We start from the raw sequence: 27,222 nt of genomic DNA, 5'->3' as shown, positions 1-27,222 counted from the left end.
CAGAGCCTGGCGAATGTCCACAAATACGATCCATACCACAGGAGCTACGACTCGGGAGGATGGGATTATAGGTGCATTCTGGACAGGACCCTCTCCCGAATTGTAGAGACTGGACAGGGCATCGGCCTTGGTGTTTTTTTTTACCTGGGTCAGTGTGAAGTCTAACCTTGTGAAGAAAAGGGCCCACCTTGCTTGGCGCGGATTCAGCCTCGTTGTCTGTATGTACTCCGGGTTCCGATTGTCGGTGAGGATGACGAATGGTTCCTTGGCGGTAATGGTACTTTGTGGTGATTTAATTGAGTCCTCTGTAATCGATACATGGACGTAACCCTCCATCCTCCTTGGCCATGAAGAATCCTGCAGACGCAGGAGAAGTGGACGTGCGGATGAAACCTTGTTGGAGCGCCCCTTGGATGTAATCCTCCATGACCTGGGTCTCAGCCACCGACAGAGGGTAGATGCGTCTGCGCGAAGTAGGTTATCCAGACGGATGGCCATCACAATGAGTGCGTCCAAGGAGAGATTGTCGTCTCGACAGGCCAGTTCCTTCTCGCACAGGAGGTCCAGATGGCCGTGGCCCATTCCAACGCGTCTCCCAGACGGCCGTGGCCCATTCCAACGCCCACCCATTGAGCAGAGAAATAACCGTGGCAACCTTGGATCTCTTGGTGGAGGGGGCTCCCATCTGGTGTGTAAAGTAGACGGAGCACTGAAGTAGGAAGCCACAACATTTAGATGGGGGTACCGTCATATTTATCCAGGAGGGACAAACGGGCATTGCTGACCTGAGCGCGTTGCTGAATGGGCTGTTGTGCTGGTTGTAGAGTATCCTGCGCCAGTTGACGGCAACAGCTCCCGGGTATGTTCGAGACGTTGCACACTGTGAAGAACCTCTTCCATAGCCATCCCCAGTTGTGCTAGCTGGTCACAATGTTGACGTAGAAGATATCCCTGCTCGTCGACTGTCTGGGAGACATTCTGTGTTGCTGCTGCTTCCATTCTTGGAGTCAGTATTCTGTAAAGTATACCCTGGGAGTCAGAAAGCAAGTGCAGGTGGTGAGTTTAATAATAATTGGAACATTGAACAATATAACAAGCACAAATAGCGTATAGACATGAAACACAAACCATACTGACTGGGGAAAGAACCGAATGGCGTGTCAGATATAGGGGAGGTAATGGAGTCCAGGTGTGCCTGATGATGACGTCCAGGTGTGCGTAATGATTAACCTCTTACATCTAGATGTTCCGCTAGCGGAACACCGCTCCAATATCCAATGATAGGGCGTGGCGCGAATTACAAACTCCTCAAAAATCCCAAAACCCATTTTTCAAACATATGACTATTTTACACCATTTTAAAGACAAGACTCTCCTTTATCTAACCACATTGTCCGATTTCAAAAAGGCTTTACAACGAAAGCAAAACATTAGATTATGTCAGGAGAGTACCCAGCCAGAAATAATCACACACCCATTTTTCAAGCTAGCATATCATGTCACAAAAACCAAAACCACAGCTAAATGCAGCACTAACCTTTGATGATCTTCATCAGATGACACTCCTAGGACATTATGTTATACAATACATGCATGTTTTGTTCAAGCAAGTTCATATTTATATCAAAAACCAGCTTTTTACATTAGCATGTGACGTTCAGAACTAGCATACTCACCGAAACTTCCGGTGAATTTACTAAATTACTCACGATAAACGTTCACAAAAAACATAACAATTATTTTAAGAATTATAGATACAGAACTCCTTTATGCAATCGCTCTGTCAGATTTTAAAATAGCTTTTCGGTGAAAGCACATTTTGCAATATTCTGAGTAGATAGCCCGGCCATCATGGCTAGCTATTTTGACACCCACCAAGTTTGATACTCACCAAACTCAGATTTACTATAAGAAAAATTTGATTACCTTTGCTGTTCTTTGTCAGAATGCACTCCCAGGACTTCTACTTTACACCCAATGTTGTTTTGGTTCCAAATAATCCATAGTTATATCCAAATAGCGGCATTTTGTTCTTGCGTTCAAGACACTATCCGAAGGGTGACACGCCGGCGCATATCGCGACAAAAAATTTAAAAATGTTCCATTACCGTACTTCGAAGCATGTCAAACGCTGTTTAAAATAAAATTTTATGCGATTTTTCTCGTAAAATAGCAATAATATTCCGACCGGGAGACGTTGTTTTCGTTGAAAGACTGAAAATGTAAAATGGACTCTTCACGTGCACGCGCGCACCCGTGTCATTGTTCTCAGATCGACCACTATCCAAATCCCCTACTGTTTTTCGCCTAGGGACTGCAGAGTCATCATTCCCCGTTCTGGCTCCTTCTGAGAGCCTATGGGAGCCTTAGAAAATGTCATGTTACAGCAGAGATCCTCTGTTTTCGATAAAGAGGCTATAGAAGGCCAAGAAATGGTCAGAGGGCACTTCCTGTATAGAATCTTCTCAGGTTTTGGCCTGCCATATGAGTTCTGTTATACTCACAGACACCATTCAAACAGTTTTAGAAACTTTAGGGTATTTTCTATCTAGTTTCTGGGCAGGAGTAATAACCAGATTAAATCGGGTTCGTTTTTTATCCGGCCGTGGAAATACTGCCCCCTATCCTAAACAGATTAATGCCAGGTGTGCATAATGATGGACACCAGGACCAGTGGTCAGTATACCGGCAACGTCGAACACCGGAGGGGAGGAGCGGGAGTAGACGTGACACCGCCAGATCAGAGGCAGTAGAGATGACCAGGGATGTTCTCTTGATAAGTATGTGAATTTGACAATTTCCCTGACCTGCTAAGCATTCAAAATGTAACGAGTACTTTTGGGTGTCAGGGGAAATGTATGGAGAAAAAGTACATTATTTTCTTTAGGAATGTAGGGAAGTAAAAGTTGTACAAAAATATGAGAAGTACAGATACCCCCCAAAAATACTTAAGTAGTACTTTAAAGTATTTTTACTTAAGTACCTTACACCAATGCACACAAATGATGCACACACACAATCACATGCACAGACACACAGGGGCAGAGAAGAGAGACAGATGAAGAGAAAGAGGATAGTCGAACAGGCAAATGTAATGCAGTGCATGCACCTACTGCAACATAACACACATAACATAACACACTGATGTCCTCCTACTGTCTCGTGTCTTCTTGGACATTGCAGTTGAAGATTACACAATACCACAATGTTCTTACAAAACATACTTGCTTTTATCTTAAACTGAATAACTGTGTTTGACTAAAAAGAATGAAAAGCCATATAGAAATATGAAAGGAGAAAACACACACTTACAACCTACTTTTCCCTCCCCCACCCAACTGGTTGCACGCCCACAGTTCTATGGTGACTCAATGAAATACAACACGTGAGTGGCAAGTGTTAAAAGCTCATAAGATACGACATCTGCTGACAAATGATCTACACAGATCTTATTAACTGATGCCTGCTTCTCTCAGCTCCTGGATGTGTCCTATCTCTCTGGGAAGGTGTGATGTGTGTGTGTGATGGCCATCAGCTACACAGTAGTGGCCGTCAGCTACACAGTACATCAGTGGACAATGCTCTCATTCGGTCAATATGAGAACATCTTGTTGCAGACATTTATTTTTGACCCATTTGGATTATAGTTGCGCTGGTCGGTACGACTATATTAGGGATTGATTGAAGCGCAAGGTTAAATTCAAATCTCCCTACGGTCATATCTAAGCCAATATGACACCAATGTCAATGTAAATTCGCAACACAGATCCCTGCCTCTCGTCATGAGCCGTCCGTCCGGCCGTTACCGAAAACCACTATACTGGATTTTTGACAGGGTTGTTAGCATTAGGGTCGTCATACAATTTTTTGCCCAAACCTAGCTCAAATTCTAGACGTTGGATTAAAACAAGACTACGGTGTCCATAAAATGACAATTAGACTTGGATCCATTTGTACTGAATACGTTTGTACTGAATACGTTTGTAAGTGCAACAGTTTTGATTCAAATGTATAATTAAAACATTTTTAAAAAAATACAAAAAATACAAAAAAGAAAAATCGCTCTCACTTGCACATTTCAGTCCATTAAGAACCAACAATGTGCTGCCTTTTTGTAGCATCTTTTCAGGCGAATCTCAGAGTTCTAAAAACTGGGACCATCAACCTCTGTTGCTGTGCAACAGCAACTGTAGCTAGCTAACACTAGTAAAAATAAAAAAAGGACGTATTGTCAAGTACCAGATAGGTGCAGTGAAAGGGATTGTTTTACAGGGTCAGCTATAGTAGTACGGCGCCACTGGAGCAAATTATGTTTAAGTGCCTTGCTCAAGGGCACAGACAGATTTTCACCTTGTCGGCTTGGGTATTCGAACCAGCGACATTATGGTTACTGGCCAAACACCAACCGCATCTAGAAGCAAGCTACAAACAAAGGAAGCTAGATAGGTAGGTACATTTTGCAATGGAACGTTTTTTTAGATATGGCTGACGTCATCTGTGTAAACTAAATCAAAGCATAAACAAATAAGATAACAAACGTCCTTGACTGCTATTATTGCTAGTTAGCTAGCCATCTAGTAGCTACAAGCCAATGAAACTGTACCATAGCTGTATAGATCGTGCACCAACCACAATTCAATGTTGTCAATATATCATAGCTAGCTACATTCTTCCATAAAGCATAGTTTGCTAGCTAACTAAGTAAAGTTCATAATCAACACCAAACTTTGAGAAACTGCCATGCTGCTAACTTATGATACATGCAATGGGCATTGCTCATCTAGCTACTCCAGCATGATACTTCAGCTAGATAGCTACATGTGCAGCCAGATGTCAGTTTCAGCCCAAATACTGCTAGCTAGCCAACATTTCCTCAACCAATACCAACCTCTCACAACACAGACTGTAGTTGATAAACGAATTGTCTTGCTAAGAAACAGTTAGCTATGTTGAATCTAAACCCGGGCAATGCACATGCAAGTAGCGCTGTGCATTGCATTGAGTCTACACATGCTAGCTAGCTAGCTAATTAGACAGATCAACACACATTGGACAGAAGACACGTCGCTGTTCGAGCATTCAGAACAAATTCCAGCCCTTGCTGACATTGAAGTTTGGTTCATTTTAGGTTCTGAATGAAAGGTGAAAAGAAGGCTTTTCAGGAAGTTTAAAAGATGTATTTTCCGAACATTGAAAATACATATTTTTTTCCGGATGTTAAAAATGTGTTTTCAAGACATTGAAATCAGGTTAATTTTCAGTTCTGAATTAAATGTTGAAAATACTTTTTCTACTTTTTTTATTTTACTGTACTCTGCTCTACTGCAGTGGTTCTAAAACCTCTCCTCGGGGACCCCCAGACGTTTCCCAATTTTGCTGTAGCTTTGAACTAGCTATTCAAGAGAATGAGGATTAGTTGACAACTTTAATCAGGTGTCCTAGCTCTGGAATAGATAAATTACATGGAATGGCCTGGGGTCCCATTGGAGAGGTTTGAGAACTACTACTCTACTGTGCTGTGCTCCAAACTTGTGAAACATAGATGTCTATGATTGGTTCAGATTTGGTCCGAGCCAGACCAACCTTGAGTTGGCTCAAACAAAGTTTGGAACAAGTCTCGGCATGTCCTTGAGTGGCCCAGCCAGAGCCCAAACTTGAACCCAATCGAACATCTCTGGAGAGACCTGAAAATAGCTGTGCAGCGATGCTCCCCATCCAACCTGACAGAGCTTTAGAGGATCTGCAGAGAAGAATGGAAGAAACTCCCCAAATACAGGTGTGCCAAGCTTGTAGTGTCATACCCAAGAAGACTTGAGGCTGTAATCGCTGCCAAAGGTGCTTCAACAAAGTACTGAGTAAAGGATCTGAATACGTATGTAAATGTATATTTCAGTTCTTTCATTTTTAATACATTTGCAAAAATGTATAAAAACCTGTTTTTGCTTTCTCATTATGGGGTATTGTGTGTAGATTGATGAGGAAAAACAACAATGCAATCCATTTTAGAATAAGGCTGCAACGTAACAAAATGTGGAAAAAGTCAAGGGCTCTGAATACTTTCCGAATGCACTGTATGTAGCCTACTGTATTTTAATGCAGTCATCTCGGTTTTCATTTGAAGCGTCTTTTTACCCTTTGCTTGTTTATAATTGCAAAGAGAACAAAGTCAACTTTGTTTTGTAGTCAACTTCGTTCTGAAGTTATCGGTGGTCACAGAGACAGATAAACATTGTGATTCTAAGTTCAGCAGAGACCTTCTGTGTATATAGTAACGCGGAAGGGCAAAAAAAGCAGTTGTTCTGAGTGGTCTGAGGCAGTCAAAAAAATAACACTTGTTTTCAAGTGTAACTTTAATAATAATGGTTTTGGGAAACAGCTCGGAGATTTTACCATGCACCTACGAAGGTTCTAATGATGAACTTAGCCTTAAGATGCTTTTGCGAAACCGGACCCTGGACAATAAATTGTGAGACAAAACACGTTTTTTTTATATCATTTGAAGCGCAAATTACATTTTCAAAAGACACCTTTTGCACGTGGAAATGTTGTATAAATCCCGTTGTAAAAACAATGGAAATTAAAAACAAAAACTACGTTTTAAGTGAGAAACAAGCATTGGTCTGAAGCCAAAAAAGACAGAAAATTCAGAGCACCACAATGCCTACTCCACCCATGCTCTACCAAGGTCTATCATACTTCAAACAATGTGTATGCAGGTTGCTTAGGATTCAAACCTTCTCAAACAGCCTAATTCATACTTTTCAGTTGAATAATCGACTGTGTCCTGCTACTGAGTGTACAAAACATTAAAGAACAACTGCTCTTTCCATGACATCGATTGACCAGGTTAATCCAGGTGAAAGCTATGATCCCTTATTGATTTCACTTGTTAAATCCACTTAAAATCAGTGTAGATGAAGGGGAGGAGACAGGTTAAGAAGGATTTTTAAGCCTAGAGACAATTCGGACATGGAGTGTGTATGTGTGCAATTTAGAGGGTGAATGGGCAAGACAAAAAATGTAAGTTCCTTTGAACGGGGTATGGTAGTAGGTGCAAGGCACACCGGTTTGTGTCAAGAACTGCAACGCTGCTGGGTTTTTCATGCTCAACAGTTTCCTGTGTGCATCAACAATGGTCCACCACCCAAAGGACATCCAGCCAACTTGACTCAACTGTGAGAAGCATTGGAATCAACATGGGCCAGCATTCCTGTGGGGTGCAACTCAATATTAGGAAGGTATTCCTAATGTTTTGTATACTCATAAGGCTGTATATATTTATAGATTTCGGCCTAATGTAAATGTGTATTATTTTAGCGTTTCCATCTTCATTGCAAAAATAAATGCAAATACACACAACTTTAAGCTACGTATTCATTTGACAGAAGTAATGAACTGTCCATTGATCAGCACAGCAATTAATAAAACAGGACCATGTTAGTAAAACAAGTGTTTCTTAGCCTATGTCAATATTACACAGGGAAGCTAACAGTTCCAGGAATCAGGAATGGAGATAGGCTCTATAGACATCTATATATGAGTGACTGTTATGTTGGGAATCTACTGACCCCCAAATAATTTTCTCGCTGACATGTATTGCCAAAATAAAGGTTTAAGGAAATACAGGCAGGCACCACATTACTACAAGAATAAAAACAGATCAAACAGCTATGCACAGTTTATTAGGTACACCACCCCGTTCAAGAAAATGGTTTGCTTCTACAGACAATAAGTCACGTGGCCGTCGCTTGCTAAATAAAGCAGACAGACGGGCATCGAGGAATTCAGTTACTGTTCAATTGAACGTTAGAATGGGCAAAACTAGTGACCTAAGCAACTTTGAGAGTGGTATGATCATCGATGCCAGGGGCGCCATTTTCAGTATCTTAGCGATGGTTGGCCTCCTGGACTTTTCATGCATGACAGTGTTTCGTGTTTACCGAGAATGGTGCAACAATCAAAAAAACATCCAGTTAGCGGCAGTCTTGTGGGCGAAAACAGCTCGTTGATGAGAGGTCGAAGGAGACTGGCAAGAATCGTGCAAGTTAACAGGTGGGCCACAAACAGGCAAATGGGCGACTGGCCGGGCAACACCGGCCAGTCGGATAACGACAAATGGCAAGACGGAGATGCATCCAACATGTGCCAACGCCATCCAGCCACCGGTGTAGAAAAGGTAAACATTCCACTCTGCGTTTTTCCCAGTTTCTTACGTAAGCTGGCTACCTGCGTAGCCACCTCAAGCCTATAATCCTCGGCAAGCAAACAATAGCCACATTGGAACTCTGAGTGATCCAGGTTGTCCTGAAACAAAGCATAGTAGATACAGCTCCTACAGCGCTGGAACCGTTCATTTACTTCTCCAGACAGAGGGCTACATTGGAAAACTCATCTGGGACTAACTTCGTTAGCAGCTTATCTAGGTTCAAGCAGACTATAACCTGTCAGTTAAGCAGGATTCCGGGACAAAAAAAATAGCAGTCCTAGCTGTTAAAAGCTAACTGCAAAAACAAGTTTGGTATTTATGTTTAACAAAGATTTATTATGTTTTAGTTAAAATAACAAACCAAGTGTTTCCAGTACACAGTGTTCAGCTGCGCACTCTGATGACTTAATGTCGTGAAAGGGGGCAAAAACGTTCCACTCCTTTCAGCTAAAAACAAGAAAGTGTATCTCCAGTTGACCAACACTGGACAATTGAGGAGTGGAAAAACAATAATTTTTCAAGATGGCGCAGCAGTAAGACGTGTTTGTTTTTGTCCCATGTAAATATTCAGTCTTTTTCATTTTTTGTATACATTTCATTATATTTAAATCTCTTTTTTCCATTTTTGAATTAAATATACCTTCCTGCAACCCGCCTCACCCAATGTGGTACGGATCTGCTATTTCCTAGACCTAACAACTGGAACATCCATCAGAAGCTAGCCATCAGAAGCTAGCCAGCTAATTAGCTATTAGCTATTTAGTCATTGTTAGCCACTACTAGAGGTCTTTACCTTTAGCTCAGACACCAGCCGCTTTAGCCTAGATAGCCTGGATAATAATACCTGCCAGTCTGCACAGCGCGATATCAGCCCTGAGCATATCAGACTGCTTTTTTTCTCTACTACATCACCGGATTCCTGCCGCAAACTCTGGAACATTACACCGAATCTTCGCAGCTAGCAAGCTGCTACTGAGTGGCTATTGTGGCTAACGCCCTTGTCCAGAAGCATGCACCAGTTAACCTTCGAGCTAGCCTTAAGCTAGGCCCATCTCCAGGCTGGCAAACGAAGTACACCAACTACAATACCTCTCTTGCCAATTGGCCTAGACCCTTTGTCGACACGGAGCCCCGCCGATCCATCACGACTGGTCTGCTGACGTAATTCGGCCGATGTGCTCTCAACCGGCCTCTGCGTTGTGGATGTTGGTGATGATCCATCTGCTAGCCCCGGCCCGCTAGCTTCCTAAACGCCGTGTCTCCCGCTCGCCTAGCGCAGTAATTGACTACCAAACGTTTCATCTATTGCTGCTCATTGGACCCTATGATCACTCGGCTGCACAGCTGATGCCTGCTGGACTGTTCATTAACACGGTACTTCATTTTGTTTATCTGTCGGCCCCAGCCTCGAACTCAGGCCCTGTGTGTAGCTAACTGACCCTCTCTGCCCATTCATCGCCATTTACCCGTTTTTGTTGTCTTAGCAGTTTACCCATTGTTGTCTCACCCGTTGTTGTCTTAGCTCTCCCAATCAACACCTGTGATTGCTTTATACCTCTCTCTAATGTCAATATGCCTTGTATACTGTTGTTTAGGGCAGCTCTCATTGTTTTATTTTTACTGCGGAGCCCCTAGTCCTGCTCAACATGCCTCTGATAGCTTAATGGGCGCCTCCAGAGATGCAACCCCTCTCATCGTCACTCAATGCCTAGGTTTCCTCCACTGTACTCGCACCATACCATACCCTCATCTGTACACTATAACCTGAATCTATCCTACCACGCCCAGAAATCTGCTCCTTTTATTCTCTGTTCCCAAAGCACGAGACGACCAGTTCTTATAGCCTTTAGCCGTACCCTCATCCTACTCCTCCTCTGTTTCTCTGGTGATGTAGAGGTTAACCCAGGCCCTGTGTATCCCCAAGCGCTCTCATTTGTTGACTTATGCAACCGTAAAAGCCAACCTTCAAACTCAGTGCCTCTTTGCTTGACATCATGGGAAAATCAAAAGAAATCAGCCAAGACCTCAGAAACAGAATTGTAGATCTCCACAAGTCTGGTTCATCCTTGGGAGCAATTTCCAAACGCTTGAAGGTACCACATTCATCTGTACAAACAATAGTACGCAAGTATTAACACCATGGGACCACGTAGCCGTCATACCACTCAGGAAGGAGACACATTCTGTCTCCTAGAGATGAACGCACTTTGGTGCGAAAAGTGCAAATCAATCCCAGAACAACAGCAAAGGACCTTGTGAAGATGCTGGAGGAAGCAGGTACAAAAGTATCTCTATCCACAGTAAAACGAGTCCTATATCAACATAACCTGAAAGGCCGCTCAGGAAGGAAGAAGCCACTCCAAAACCGCCATAAAAAACAGACTACGGTTTGCAACTGCACATGGGGACAAAGATCCTACTTTTTGGCGAAATGTCCTCTGGTCTGATGAAACAAAAATAGAACTGTTTGATAATGACCATCGTTATGTTTAGAGGAAAAAAGGGGGAGGCTTGCAAGTTGAAGAACACCATCCCAACCGTGAAGCACGGGGGTGGCAGCATCATGTTGTAGGGGTGCTTTGCTGCAGGAGGGACTGGTGCATGTCACAAAATAGATGCCATCATGAGGACGGAAAATTATGTGGATATATTGAAGCAACATCTCAAGACATCAGTCAGGAAGTTAAAGCTTGGTCACAAATGGGTCTTCCAAATGGACAATGACCCCAAGCATAGTTCCAAAGTTGTGGCAAAATGGCTTAAGGACAGCAAAGTCAAGGTATTGGAGTGGCTATCACAAAGCCCTGACCTAAAACCTATAGAAAATGTGTGGGCAGAACTGAAAAAGCATGTGCGAGTAAGGAGGCCTACAAACCTGACTCAGTTACACCAGCTCTGAGGAATGGGCCAAAATTCACCCAACTTATTGTGGGAAGCTTGTGGAAGGCTACCTGAAACATTTGACCCAAGTTAAACAATTTAAAGGCAATGCTACCAAATACTAACTGAGTGTATGTAAACTTCTGACCCACTGGGAATGTGTTGAAAGAAATAAAAGCTAAAATAAATCATTCTTTCTACTATTATTCTGACATTTCACATTCTTAAAGTAAAGTGGTGATCCTAACTGACCTAAGGCAGGGAATTCTTACAAGGATTAAATGTCAGGAATTGTGAAAAACTGTGTTTAAATGTATTTAGCTAAGGTGTACGTAAACTTACGACTTCAACTGTATATCCATCCTGCCCTTTCTTTCTAAAGTCTTCGAAAGCCAAGTGAACAAACAGATCACCGACCATTTCAAATCCCACCGTACCTTCTCCACTATGCAATCTGGTTTCCGAGCTGGGCACGGGTGCACCTCAGCCACGCTCAAGGACCTAAACGATATAACCACCATCAATAAAAGACAGTACTCTGCAGCCGTCTTCGTCGACCTGGCCAAAGATTGACTCTGTCAATCACCGTACTCTTATTGGCAGACTCAAAAGCCTTGGTTTCTCTAACGACTACCTTGTCTGGTTCACCAACTACTTCTCAGTTAAAGTTCAGTGTGTCAAATCGGAGGGCCTGTTGTCCAGACCTCTGGCAGTCTCTATGGGGGTGCCACAAGGTTCAATTCTCGGGCCGACTCTTTTCTCTGTATATATCAAGGATGTCGCTCTGGTGCAGGTGATTCTTTGATTCCTTGGCCTCCAACTGCTCTTAAAATGCTAGTAAAACGAAATGCATGCTCTTCAACTGATCGCTGCCCGCACCCGCCTGCCCGACTAGCATCACTACTCTGGACAGTTTTGACTTAGAATATGTGGACAACTATAAATACCTAGGTGTCTAGCTAGACTGTGAACTCTCCTTCCGGACATAAGCATTTCCAATCCATTTTTAAATCTAGAATCGGCTTCCTATTTCACAACAAAGCCTCCTTCACTCATGCTGCCAAACATACCCTCGTAAAACTGACTATCTTACCGATCCTTGACTTCGGCGATGTCATTTACAAAATAGCCTCCAACACTCTACTCAGCAAATTGGATGCAGTCTATCACAGTGCCATCCGTTTTGTCACCAAAGCCCCATATACTACCCACCACTGCGACCTGTATGCTCTCGTTGGCTGGTCCTCGTTACATATTCGTCGCCAAACCCACTGGCTCCAGGTCATCTATAAGTCTTTGCTAGGTAAAGCCCCGCCTTATCTCAGCTCACTGGTCACCATAGCAACACCCACCCATAGCATGCGCTCCAGCAGGTATATTTCACTGGTCATCCCCAAAGCCAACACCTCCTTTGGCCGCCTTTCCTTCCAGTTCTCTGCTGCCAATGACTGGAACAAATTGCAAAAATCACTGAAGTTGGAGACATGTCTCCCTCACTAACTTTAAGCGTCAGCTGTCAGAGCAGCTTACCGATCGCTGCAACTGTACACAGCCCATCTGTAAATAGACCATCCAACCACCTACCTACCTCATCCCCATATTTGTTTTTCTGCTCTTTTGCACACCAGTATTTATACTTGCACATCCTCATCTGTACATATATCACTTCAGTGCCAACTGCTAAATTGTAATTACTTCGCCACTATAGGCCTATTTATTGCCTTACCTCCTTACTTCATTTACACACTGTATACAGATTTTTCTATTGTATTATTGACTGTACGTTTGTTTATCCCATGTGTCACTCTGTGTTGTTTTTGTCGCACTGCTTTGCTTTATCTTGGCCAGGTCGCAGTTGTAAATGAGAATTTGTTCTCAACTGCCCTACCTGGTTAAATGAAGGTGAAATATATTTATTTCTTAAATCACCTGGTAAGACAAATCCCGGTTCCTGTTGTGTCAGGCTGATGACATAATTAGAATTTGGAGTAACGGTACAGGCTGGTGGCGGTGGTGTAATGGTGTGGGGAATGTTTTCCTGGCACATGTTAGGGTTCCTTGATACCAATTGAGAAATGTTTCCATGCCTGTTTTTGGAGGCGGGGGGGGGGGGGTCCGGTACTAGATAGGTATACATAATAAACCATCCACTGAGCGTATGTATATACCTTACTGGTTCTTATAGGCTTTTGTACAAAATCGCCACACTATTTATCTTTGCCTGGTTGGGCTCTTGTATAAACCCTCAATTGAGAGTACTGAGTTTATGTTTACTGCATACATGATTAAAACCTGTTGGGGATAGGGGGCAGTATTTGCACGGCCGGATAAAAAACGTACCCGATTTAATCTGGTTACTACTCCTGCCCAGTAACTAGAATATGCATATAATTAGTAGATTTGGATAGAAAACACTCTAAAGTTTCTAAAACTGTTCGAATGGTGTTTGTGAGTATAACAGAACTCATATGGCAGGCCAAAACCTGAGAAGATTCCATGCAGGAAGTGGAAATCTGATTTGTGGAATCACCTTCAACACTTTGCCTATGAGAAACACCGTGAGTTAGGATTCATTTAGCACTTCCTAAGGCTTCCACTAGATGTCAACAGTCTTTACAAAGTGGTTTGAGTCTTCTATGGTAGAAACTGACCGAAAGAGAGGCTTGGAAAGTTGGTCACAGGGGGAGGGCCATTACTACTATGACGCGGGCGCCCATGGGTAGCCTCATCTTCCGAAACGTTTAGTAAGACAATGCAATCGTCCGCCTTGAATATTATTGAAGCTCTGGTTGAAAAAGGCCCTAAAGATTTATGTTATACAACGTTGACATGTTTGAACGAACGTAAATATATATTTTTTGCTCTTTCGTGGCGACAAGTCCCGCGCGCTACAGTACATTTTGAGTAGCCTTTGGAACGCGCTAACAAGAAGGAGCTATTGGGACATAAATTATTACATTTTTCGAACAAAACTACATATGTTGTGGACCTGGGATTCCTGGAAGTGCCTTCTGATGAAGATAATCAAAGGTAAGGGAATATTTACAATAGTATATTTGATTTTAGATGGTTCCAAGATGGCGCTAATCTGTATCGCCTAGCCTATTTTTCTGAGCATACCACCTCGTTTATTGCAAAGTGTGATTTCCCAGTAAAGTTATTTTTAAATCTGGCAATGCGGTTGCATTCACGAGATGTTAATCTATAATTCTTTGAATGACAATATTACATTTTAACAATGTTTTCGAATAGTAATTTTGTAAATAGCGCTGATTCACCAGAAGCATTTGAGGGAAAATATTTTCTGAACGTCACGCGCTGATGTAAAATGCTGTTTTTATATATAAATATGAACTTTATCGAACAAAAAAATGCATGTATTGTGTAACATGATGTCCTAGGAGTGTCATCTGATGAAGATTGTCAAAGGTTAGTGCTGCATTTAGCTGTGTTTTGGGTATTTGTGATGCATGCTAGTTGCTTTGAAAATGGCAGTGTGATTTTTTTGGCAGGGTACTCTCCTAACATAATCTAATGTTTTGCTTTTGCTGTAAAGCCTTTTTGAAATCGGACAACGTGGTTCGATTCAGGAGAGGTGTATCTATAAAATGGTGTAAAATAGTCATATGTTTGAGAAAATGAAGTTATAGCATTTATGAGGTATTTGTATTTCGCGCGACGCGATTCCACTGGCTGTTGACTAGGGTGGGACGCAAGCGTCCCAGGTTCCCAGATAGGTTAAATATGGTCAAATGTTTGTTGGAATGGAATGTTGAAAAGGGACAATGTTTTAATCAAAACTGAACCAAAAGACATTCAACTTCAGGCACAGGTTAAACTCTGGTCTTCTTCTGGAGTACAAGACTCCTTGGAAAACGATCCCGTTATACACCATTATAAATCTGAGGTACGTAAAAAGAAAATCAGAGACCTCCCTAAAATAACCCTGGGCAAGCTAGAATGTTCCTGTGCTCACCGTGCTGGAATTTGGCCTCCTGTTGTCATGGAGATGAAAAAAATTAGGGGGGGTGGTTGCTCCCAATCTGTATCCAACTGTTCCCCTTACTGCTTCTTCACACCTCTCTATGCTATCCATGTACACATGGAAACAAACACACATGGAAACACACACACACTTCAGTCCTGCCCACTATCTCTTAAACCCTCTCGTGACGGTACGATGCATTCCACTCTCAGGAAGATATGGAGCTAACAACATGCTGGAGCTGAGAAAACGTCTCTCACCGAGGGAGGTGCTCGTACCCTCCACAAGGGTTGTTACGCAGGCAGTAGCCTGAGTAAATACTGCCAAGCTTTATCCTGAGCCCCTGGCATCAAAGGGACAAGGAGCTGCTCTCATTGGTCCTGCCTGTCCTATTAACCCCACCTATCACTATGCGTAATGTTAGCAGGGGTCCATGCACATACTCAGGTACCAAAACGTCTGCGAATACACTACTACTCATACCGTATTCATGCTAATGATCAAGGAAAAAGGGGTTATGCTGCACTTTTTCCTCTCCAAGAACTGATTCAGTCACTACAGCAAGAAATGTGATATCTAGTCTGCAAGTTTCCATGGAACCAATATATAATGCTATTTCAAGTATCCCACCTTATCAATATATGAAGAGAGGGTGAAAGGGAATTTTAAATTAGTTATTTTTGGTTGGAAGGCACCTCTAAGCTCTGTGAAATCGTCCCAGGCTCTGCACATTATAATGTACTTTGCCTCTTGAAAGTGGAATAATGAGGAGGACACTGATTGGGAGAGGACAGAGAGCAACAACAATGGAGGGAGTATGGGGGGAAGGAGAGGGCATTTTCTCAAGGGCATCTCAAATCACATTACATTTTCCAGGATGTGAAGAGCCTGTACTGAGTTGTTTTCTTCCGTCACAAACAATCTCTCTGATTCCCACTCCTCTCCTCTACCTGTCCCCCGCAGCACACACACTCGCTCTCTCCATTACAAAGACTTAGCCTCTACTGACGCTTATTAGAGGGGTTCGGAAGAGAAAAGAATCTGTCCATCTTACTTATCCTGCTGACTCCTGCTGAGTAGCATCACCCTTTACTTCCTTAATCACCTTCATACACACCAGCCCCCCCCCGGTTTTACAGATTGTCAAATAATGGATCTCTACAGGCAACAACCAAATTATAATCTAGCCTATTGCATCGGCACACACACACAAATATATATACACACACACACACACACACACACACACACACACACACACCACCCCCCCCCCCCCGGCTAGCTCAGTGTGTCCACGGAGAATGCACACAGGTGTTTTGGCCAGGGCATCATTAAAAAAAATCGGATATTTAGAGGTCAGATAATTCAAATGACTGAGAAAAATCTTGTTTATCTAAAACAAATGTTTGCCTTTTTGAACAAGCTCATTTGTACAAAGAAAGCATTTTCCCTGCCCTTTTCTCATTCTCTTTTTCTCCCTCCCTCCCCTCCCACCCTCCCTTTCTCTTTCTCCCTGCCACCCTCCCTCCCTCTTTCTCTCTCTCTCCCTCTCATGCTTTCTCATTCTCTCTTTCTCCCTCCCACCCTCTCTCTCGCTCTCTCTCATTCTCTTGTTCTACTGCGTTGAAAGCCTGGACACCCTGCTGAATGAAGCTTTGGGTCTAATATAAACCAGACTCAGCAGTGTTCTGTCAAGGGTAGCTAAAGAAGACAGGAACTATCCAGAATTTAAACATTCATAAGAACAAAAGCTCCCATCTCAGCAAATGTTGGGCAGCTGTGTCCCTCATTCCACCCTGCCCAGGGGACTGGGAACAGCTAGCTAGCTCTGCCCAGAATGGATGTACTGCTGTTGGCAAAGACAGTGTCCCTCTCCCTGTCTGCGGGTCTCTTAACCCTGCACACGATCAGCAGGCCACAGTAAACCAGAGACTGTATGAAAAACCAGATCAGAGAAGGCATCCTTTTTCACTCCCGTAATTCAATTGAAATGGGCCTATCTGCAGCTCCGCGCGCACCCACACACCCCACCTCCTCACCACACAGCCCACCTCCTCACCCCACCTCCTCACCCCTCACACCCTCTCACTTCAAACACAATAAATCAAGTGCTTGTTACACCTAATTTTACTTTAATGGCCTGCAACCATTACAGATGATATATCATCCCTCTTTCTGAGTTTCCACCCTCCTTCCCTCCTCCTCAGTCTCCATTATTACGTTTGGAACCATCTATAAATAAACCCTTCAGCTCAGCCGCCCCTCAGTCACACAGAGAAATTGAGCTTTATAGCAGAGCTGCTGCCAATGTGGCAACGAACGGGAGGCAAGCCAGAGGAATAACAATCAGGCCTTCGCTGCAGTCGAGACAGATGGACAAGACCGACGGCTGGACAGGCAGGCAAAGCTGTCTGGGACAGCAGTGTTACGCAGGTCGACTGGCTCTGACACACAGAGAGAGAGAGAGACAGAGAGAGAACTAGCCCAGCTGATTAAACTGACAACACTCCACTCTAAACAACATCTATCATTGCCATCACATATCCCTCCCATCCTCGAAGATAGTTGCTATGACAATAACAGTTCCGGTGGTCAGGACTGTACAACACTGGTCCGATCAATCAGAATCCATTCTCCAAGACTGTTTTGATCAGGGGGACTGGAATGTGTTCTGGGTCGCCGTGGATTGATGTCAGTCTTGTCAGTAAACTGAAGGAGAGAGATGCTGCTGATAAACATGGCAAGGTGACCGGGGACAATTGTATGGTTAAACAGTACAAATACGACATACGCAGATTGATCAAGATGGCGAAACACAGGTATAGGGGAAAAGTGAAGGAGCAAATCAGCGGGTCAGACATGAGGCGTATGTGGCAGGGACTTCTAACGATCACGGATTACAAAAAGATAGCCAGTCACGTTGCGGACACCAACACCACCCTACTGGACGAGCTTAGCATCTTTTTCTCATGCTTCGAGCAAAACGACTCTTCACTGTCGAGGAGAGCCCCTGAGGACAATGAGGGCTACGTGCTGACGGTCTCCACGGAGGACGTCTGGAAGTTATTGACACATGTTAATCCTCGCAAGACTGCTGGCCCAGACGGCATTCCTAGCCGCACCCTCAGAGCATGTGCTGACCAGCTAGCTGTTGTGTTTTCCGACATTTTCAATCTGTCTCTAGCTCAGGCTGTTATCCCCATCTGCTTCAAGTTGTTCACTGTCATCCCTGTGCCCAAGAAAGGGAAAGTAACTGAACTGAATGACTACCGACCCGTAGCAATCACTTCCGTCATCATGAAGTACTTTGAGAGGCTAGTCAAAGACCACATCATCTCCTACCTCCCCGACACAACCGACCCTCTCCAATTCACCTACCGTCCCGACAGATCCACGGACTACGCAATAGCCATTGCACTGCACACTGCCCTCATCCACCTGAACAAAAATAACGCATATGTGAGGAAGCTCGACTACAGCTCGGCCTTCAATACCATAGTGCCCTCTAAGCTCACCACAAAGGTCATGGCCCTGAACTCCTCCCTATGCACTGGGTCCTGGACCATAGGCAACATTACCTCCTCCACACTGATCCTCAACACGGGGCCCCACAAGGGTGCGTCCTCAGTCCCCTCCTGTACTCCCTGTATACCCACTGCGTGGCCTCACACAGGTCCAACTCCATCATCAAGTTCGCTGACGACACGACAGTAGTAGGTCTGATTACCAACAACAAAGAGATGACCTACAGGGAGGAGGCATTATGACCGCGTGGTGCTAGGTAAACAACCTCTCCCTCAACATCAGTAAAACAAAGGAGCTGATTATGGACTTCAGGAAGAACCAGGCTGGGCATGCCTCCATCCTCCGAGGAGCTGAAATGGTCAAACCACACGGACACCAGGAGGATGAAGAAATTGGTGTTGCAGGAAGACCAGGTGTTGCAGGAAGACCAAGAAGGTCCTCAGGGACCCCAGCCACAGTCTGTTCTCCCCGCTTCCATCACTCTGGCAGTATAGGAGCACCATGGTAAAAACTGAAAGACTGGCCAATAGCTTCTACCCCGAGATTATCAGGCTGCTGAATAACCACCCTAGTCATCAAAATGTTTACATTCTAGTCATTTAGCAAACACTCTTATCCAGAGCGATTTGCAGGAGCAATTAGGGTTAATTTATTTTCTCTTTATTTAACTAGGGAAGTCATTTAAGAACAAATTCTTATTCTTATTCTTACATAATGCAACCTATCTCTATGCATTATGAAGAGAGTTATTGGTGTTTGGTAAATGAACCACTTTCATCAGCATGGTTATGCGAGTGGCTGTTTCCCTGCAGTATACCTAAAGCCCAGAGGTAAGGACTATAAAAGCAGTGTAATCTGATACTGGCATGGCTTCATATAGCTTAATTAACAGCATTATCCTGCACAGGCAGCAAACAACCAGGGGAGATCAGTGAGACTGGAGCTCTCTCTCCAGGGTATGAGGCTCTATGAGGCTCACGTCTGGAAGGCAGTGGCACAGTGGCACTACAGGACTCATTACAATGAGAGTGTGTTAGAAAGAGTGGCAATTAGGTTTACCATAGGGGACATGGGCAATGTTGAGACAACATTACTCTGAGGCTGAAAGACTGACACTAGTGAATGTGAGGATAATGTAAACCAACCTCACTAGTCTAGTTCATTACATGCTAATGCAGACAAAATGAATACAGCATGGCAAGTAATGCATATCAATGGGCTGTCAGCTACACTATATATACAAAAGTATGTTGACACACCTTAGTGGATCCGGCTATTTCAGTCACACCCGTTGCTGACTGGTGTATAAATATGAGCACACAGCCATGCAATCTCCTTAGAAAATCATTGGCAGTAGAATGGCCTTACTGAAGAGCTCAGTGGCTTTCAATGTGGCACCGTCATAGGATGCCACCTTTCCAACAAGTCAGTTCATCAAATTTCTGCGTTCTCTGAAGTGATGAAACACGCTTCACCATCTGGCAGTACGACGGACGAATCTGGGTTTGGCGCTACCTGCCCCAATGCATAATGCCTTTTCTTGTTTCTGCATGACAATGCCCCCACGCACAAAGTGAGGTCCATACAGAAATGGTTTGTCAAGATCGGTGTGGAAGAACTTGACTGGCCTGCACAGAGCCCTGACCTCAACCCCTTCGAACACCTTTGGGATGAATTGGAACGCCGACTGCAAGCCAGGCCTAATCGTCCAACATCAGTGCCCAACCTCACTAATGCTCGTGGCTGAATTGAAGCAAGTCCCTGCAGCAATGTTCCAACATCTAGTGGAAAGCCTTCCCAGAAGAGTGGAGGCTGTTATAGCAGCAAAGGGGGACCAACTCCATATTAATGCCCATGATTTGAGAATGAGATGTTCGACCAGCAGGTGTACACATACACTACATGACCGAAAGTATCAGGCCAGTAGCGGTGACAGTGTGACAGACCAACCTCATGTTTCATGCCAGGCTAATACATACAAATGAATGCAAATAGAATGTCTGTTGGTAATGCATATGAATGAGCCATAGCTATCAAGGCTGGTGACAGTGTGACAGGCCATCAGGACATAAAGACAGGACACAGGGGTGTGACAGTGACAGGGAGGGTAGAAATCTCCCCAGCATCCATACATTAAGGCTGTAATATCCCCATTGTGTTCTATCCAACACCATGTAATTGACCATATTCCTCACTGACTGCATGGTGCTTAGATGTCAGTATGTGTCAGTCAGCGTGTGTGCGCATTTCTGTTAATGTGTGTCTCTGCGTGTATGTGTCTATGTGCAGCGTGTGTTCGCAAGCCTGTATGTGTGAGGAGAAGCCCCTTCAAAACACCTATTTTGGCAGCGCTAAGCTGCCTCCTGCTCTATAAATAGAGGAACAAGCCCTCTCTGTGTGAACTATGAGGACATGTGGCTGAGTGCAACCTGCTGTGTTGCCCACCGCCAGGTACCATTGTCATGGTCTTATGTAATGGACTGATTAACTAACAGGGCCGATTTACAAGTGATGAAATGACATTAGGATGGCAGCAGGGACATGGTCAGCATAACAACACTGAATTAAACATGAATAGCTGACTCAATCACAGAAACAGTCATTATAATTCAATCAGGCATCTTGATCCCGCTAAAGTGGAAAGGAGGAGGAGAGAGAATGGACCTAGCTAGAACACTCGCAGCAGATTTTCTAGGATGGGGGGGGGGGGGTTCCATGTCTCTGCCGAAGTCTAATCAATGTCAACGCCAGGTCGCAGTTGTAAATGAGAACTTGTTCTCAACTGGCCTACCTGGTTAAATAAAGGTGAAATAAAAAATTAAATAAAAACATGTACTAAAAGCAATGCTCAAAAGATAATTGTCTGCTAATTGTCTTTAGAGAAACCATTTGATATTCATATATTCAAAAAAAATCCATATATTTATTCATCATAATGTAAATTATACAATACATTATCTTAGGGGATTTGCTCATGCAACACCTCTATAGCCCTACCTATGCACTGTAGCATAGGCATCCTCTGTGTCAAGTCACAATAGGGAGCCAAAGGTTTTTGGACACACGTTTATCTTATCCATCATCATCTTTCATTCCAACACAGAGTGTAGGTAATTACAAATCAGCCTGGAACTTTGTCTTTTGTCTTAGACAGACAGGGGATCTCCGGCAGGTGATTACACATCCTGCTCCTCAACAGTACCTGACAGGCAGGCAGAAAAATCAAGCACCAGCAGGTGTCATTGCAGCCTTGATTTGAGCCCCTCATCTCTTTCTCAGACACCGTCTTGTTTGCTCTCTTTTTTTCTCACGCTCTCTCTTTCACTCACACACACACACACACACACACACACACACACACACACACACACAGATGCGGAAGGCAGAGATAGAAATATGAGTTGGTACGACAGGTTCCGTTATCTGTTGCATACAGTGAGGGAAAAAAGTATTTGATCCCATGCTGATTTTGTATGTTTGCCCACTGGCAAATAAATGATCAGTCTATAATTTTAATGGTAGGTTTATTTGAACAGTGAGAGACAGAATAACAACAAAAAAATCCAGAAAAATGCATGTCAAAAATGTTATAAATTGATTTGCATTTTAATGAGGGAAATAAGTATTTGACCCCCTCTCAATCAGAAAGATTTCTGGCTCCCAGGTGTTTTTTATACAGTTAACAAGCTGAGATTAGGAGCACACTCTTAAAGGGAGTGCTCCTAATCTCAGCTTGTTACCTGTAAAAAAGACACCTGTCCACAGAAGCAATCGATCAATCAGATTCCAAACTCTCCACCATGGCCAAGACCAAAGAGCTCTCCAAGGATGTCAGGGACAAGATTGTAGACCTACACAAGGCTGGAATGGGCTACAAGACCATCGCCAAGCAGCTTGGTGAGAAGGTGACAACAGTTGGTGCGATTATTCGCAAATGGAAGAAACACAAAAGAACTGTCAATTTTCCTCGGCCTGGGGCTCCACGCAATATCTCACCTCGTGGAGTTGCAATGATCATGAGAACGGTGAGGAATCAGCCCAGAACTTCACGGGAGGATCTTGTCAATGATCTCAAGGCAGCTGGGACCATAGTCACCAAGAAAACAATTGGTAACACACTACACCGTGAAGGACTGAAATCCTGCAGCGCCCGCAAGGTCCCCCTGCTCAAGAAAGCACATATACATGCCCGTCTGAAGTTTGCCAATGAACATCTGAATGATTCAGAGGACAACTGGGTGAAAGTGTTGTGGTCAGATGAGACCAAAATGGAGCTCTTTGACATCAACTCAACTCGCCGTGTTTGGAGGAGGAGGAATGCTGCCTATGACCCCAAGAACACCATCCCCACCGTCAAACATGGAGATTTAAACATTATGCTTTGGGGGTGTTTTTCTGCTAAGGGGACAGGACAACTTCACCGCATCAAAGGGACGATGGAAGGGACCATGTACCATCAAATCTTGGGTGAGAACCTCCTTCCCTCAGCCAGGGCATTGAAAATGGGTCGTGGATGGGTATTCCAGCATGACAATGACCCAAAACACATGGCCAAGGCAACAAAGGAGTGGCTCAAGAAGAAGCACATTAAGGTCCTGGAGTGGCCTAGCCAGTCTCCAGACCTTAATTCCATAGAAAATCTGTGGAGGGAGCTGAAGGTTTGAGTTTCCAAACGTCAGCCTCGAAACCTTAATGACTTGGAGAAGATCTGCAAAGAGGAGTGGGACAAAATCCCTCCTGAGATGTGTGCAAACCTGGTGGCCAACTACAAGAAACATCTGACCTCTGATTGCCAACAAGGGTTTTGCCACCAAGTACTAAGTAATGTTTTGCAGGGGTCAAATACTTATTTCCCTCATTAAAATGTAAATCATTTTATAACATTTTTCACGTGTTTTTCTTGATTTTTTTGTTGTTATTCTGTCTCTCACTGTTCAAATAAACCTACTATTAAAATTAGACTGATCATTTCTTTGTCAGTGGGCAAACGTACAAAATTAGCAGGGGATCAAATACTTATTTTTCACTCACTTTAAAAGTAAGGTGAATGAATGCAGCCACTGGCAGGACTGCTCTGGACACCTGTCTCTACACAGAGAACCTCTCTGGATGGAAAACTGCGTCACACACCCAACTTTGTCTACCACATAAAAACATGCACAAGAGCTCATACACCATCAGCGATCAAAGGTCAGTTCATATTTATAAGCAGGATGCAAAACAGAGTTCAGAAGCCATAATAAACTACTGCCAGAGGGTCTTGGAGAATTTAAGTGAATTGAGAGCAGGAATAGCTGTGTTGTCCTGATTTTGTTGGTGCCTACCTGAGATAGCGCAGGGGCTCGATGGTCTCCGCCGGTTCAGTCGAGCTGTGGTTCATCTTGTCAGCCTGGGAGGATTCAGCACAGAAGAAGAAGAAGGGAAGAATGAGCTGCACTGCTTTACAGAATACACTCTCTTGTTCTCTCTCTCACTGCCTGCTATCTCCCACTCAGAACCTTCCTCTCTCTCTCTGGCTCCTGTTCTCTCTCTCTGTGATGAAACCTGCTAGCTGTTTGTATCAGTAGCCCTTCTCTAGAAGAGGCAGCCAATTAAGAGGCAGGGAGACACGGGAGTAGCCAGCTTATTGGCCCAGCCTCCGGTGAGTCATAGCAGCTCAGTCAGCCAGAAAGTGGCTGAACCAACAAACCCTCTGTGGAGAAACGGGAGCAGAGTGGGGAATGACTTAAAGCTCTGCAAGTGGCACTCACACATAATAACAATGCCAATCACTTTATAGAGGAGGCAGGAAATGCATATGGATTTAGATAGAATAATTAGAATTGTACATATTTGCTGGCATTGAACATAATGTAACATTCACAAGGTCATATGTACGGTATATTCTATCATACTAGATAAATGTATTGCATTTAATTAATTTTTGGATTCCTCTGCATTCCCTGAAACTTGAAATAGATGGGATTTGACATCAGGTTTAAATGTGTTTGAAGCATCAAAGAGAAGTTAAAAAAATGTAAAGGAAATCCCCAACAGCACACATACACACAGCCACACATTATGCATGCAAGTGTATGACACAGACACGCAGAACCTCCATAAGCAAAATTGTATACAGTACAGTTCACTCTCATAACTCTTGCCAATAGCTGCCAAGCCAAGGGCTGCAGCTCCTAACTGGGTCATGTTAACAAACAATAGCTCACATTCTTCAGGAAAGGTCAGTGCTGCGCTCAACATTCTAGCCGGTTTGTTCAGCGTTCTAGCAGGCCTGCTCTATGAAATCTGCTCATTTTATGAACAATTGAAAGGCCAGTTTTTTTGGTCAGTTTGTAGAGTGGTGAGTGAGAGGACAATTGGAAGACACTCTTCTGGACACCAATTTTAAGGTCAATTTAGATTGGACTACATCCTTTTTGTTCCTCCTATTGAGTTATGTAAGCCCTTGTTAAAAAGGAACCCCAAACAGCTGTACCAGTATATTGAGAGAGACGTTGATAAGGCGAAGGAGATTCTTGGTGCAGTCTGCCATCTTGAGGTCATATGAAGACATTACAGCCAACAACAGTATCCAATTATCGGAAGTCTACTCTAGACGATGGAATAGGACTGTCATTTTGTTTCATTTCATACAGTTAAATAGTCCAAATAAGGTGATAGAAATGTAGTTATTATTGTTCAGATACAATAAATCATAACACGAATATAGTACTGTAAGAGAGGAGGACTACAGCAGCCTAGGCCCGCCGCTGAAGCTTAGCGACTCTCAGAATGCCGTCAGGGTTTGTCACAATGTCGTCATAATGCAAGCGCTAACACGCCCGTGACCTTATTGATAAGTGTGTCTAGTATATCACAACGTTGTCACCGCCACCTGAGAAACATCCCAACGTTCCTCAAATTGGTCGAAGAGCTTGTGACCACTCAGGGGTTTATGCCCTGATGGAGCAGCAGCAAGACAAATTTTGAAGAGCAGTAAGTCAACCATACCTTTTTGAAAATGTACACAGAGAAAGTTCTGCGCGAGATGGGCTACAAGTTGGGCGCAACAATCGGCGAGGGAAGCTACTCCAAAGTGAAATTAGCCAGCTCCCAGAAACACAATTCTGAGGTGGCCATAAAAATTGTGGACCGCAAAAAGGCTCCCCACGACTTCGTCCACAAGTTTCTACCCAGGGAGCTGACACTTTTGAGGGGAGTGAGACATAACAATATTGTACATGTGCACGAATTCATTGAGATTTGCAACGGCCGACTATACATAGTGATGGAGGCGGCAGCGACAGATCTTCTCCAAAAAATCCAAGAGGTCAATTCCATCCCCATAGCCCAAGCCAAGACCATGTTTTCCCAGATTGTCAGCGCTGTGAACTATCTCAATCAAAACAACATCGTCCATCGAGACATGAAATGTGAGAATGTGCTGCTGACTAGGGACAACCAGGTGAAGATCACAGACTTTGGTTTTGGGAGGTTTGCTATGGGCTACCCTGAGCTGAGCAGCACCTACTGTGGTTCAGCGGCCTACGCCCCACCGGAGGTACTCCTCGGAGTTCCATACGACCCTAAGAAATATGATGTGTGGAGCTTGGGTGTGATTCTCTATGTCATGGTCACTGGGTGTATGCCCTACGACGATTCCAATGTCAGCAAACTCCCGCGGGCTCAGCGCAAGGCCTTGGTCTACCCGGACGACGTCACGGTGGAAGAGCCATGTCAGCAGTTAATTGCCTATCTGATGCAGTTCAGCCCTTCTAACCGCCCGACAATCCAACAGGTGGCAGAGCAGTCTTGGTTGCAATAAGCAAGAGGCCAGGCCAATGTGAGTAATTAAATCATGTGCAATTGAAAATCTCTTGACTTTCGTTTGTTCCCCATGTAGGCTAATAAAAGTTATTAGCGGTCAGCTGCTGGAAATATTGCAGGTCTAGCCTATTCATCACGGACAGTGATTTTATCATCTCTCAAACAATATAATGGTATAAGTAGACTCGGGAGACCAAAAACACTGCAATCTAAAAGTAAAACATTCAATAGTTCGTAGGTCTGGCTACTTTGCCTAGCCTACTTTTTTCATCCATTCATAATCAACACACATGGAGCAAACCGTTCACAGATTAACTGTTAACCTGGCAACTGTCCTGTTGAAACAGAAAACGGTCTAATTCCATGGTAACAATATCTGAAGGTTCGTTTACACCTGTAAATCAAAAAGGATGACAGATGCACTGGCCGCGTTGTCTACACAGGCACACGCCACACCTTCAAAATGTCGAGCACAGAGAGACGCAGGTCTCTTACCTTGAGCCAGAAACATGCTCACAAAGCGAACCCAAGAACGCACGGCAGGTGGAAAGATACTCTGCTTTGGAGCGGCATGACCAGACGGCCAACGCGTACCTCTCCAAACGGGCGAGTATTTTACGCACACCTATGCGGTCTTAATATTGATGGAAAATGTAGATTCTATGCTGAATTCTAAATCATGCCTTTAGATCATTTATGAATAATGTGCTGCTGCACCTATTTGATGGATTTCCAAGATAACGACAACAGTTGTACTGCCTTTTTCCATATACTGTTTCTAATGAACTAAGACCCAAACATCTGATCACTAATCATTTAA

The 27,222-nt window shown here is 43.8% G+C and overlaps 2 protein-coding genes across 2 annotated transcripts in view; one reads left to right on the top strand and one right to left on the bottom strand.

Annotated features, from left to right (window-relative positions):
* Positions 1-24,140, bottom strand: part of LOC106613737 (yjeF N-terminal domain-containing 3) — a 76,430-nt gene extending 52,290 nt beyond the window's left edge. The window contains exon 1 of the mRNA XM_014216300.3: positions 23,921-24,140. Coding sequence (XP_014071775.3) covers positions 23,921-23,976 — 56 coding nt within the window. The 5' untranslated portion in view covers positions 23,977-24,140. The remainder of the gene's footprint in view (positions 1-23,920) is intronic.
* Positions 24,141-25,083: 943 nt separating this feature from the next.
* On the top strand, positions 25,084-26,431 carry tssk6 (testis-specific serine kinase 6). Its single transcript, XM_014216299.3, has one exon. It carries the CDS (start codon positions 25,597-25,599, stop codon positions 26,398-26,400), a length of 804 nt encoding a protein of 267 aa, XP_014071774.1. The 5' UTR covers positions 25,084-25,596; the 3' UTR covers positions 26,401-26,431.
* Positions 26,432-27,222: the final 791 nt, after the last annotated feature.

This window comes from Salmo salar, chromosome 10, assembly GCF_965601325.2.
Source record: "Salmo salar chromosome 10, fSalSal1, whole genome shotgun sequence".
Lineage (NCBI taxonomy): Eukaryota > Metazoa > Chordata > Actinopteri > Salmoniformes > Salmonidae > Salmo > Salmo salar.
This window is presented reverse-complemented; position numbering and strand designations above follow the sequence as displayed.

What these genes read in the sequence shown, in the direction of transcription:
- tssk6 (XM_014216299.3), top strand. Translation starts at nt 25,597, where the DNA reads ATGTACACAGAGAAAGTTCTGCGCGAGATGGGCTACAAGTTGGGCGCA.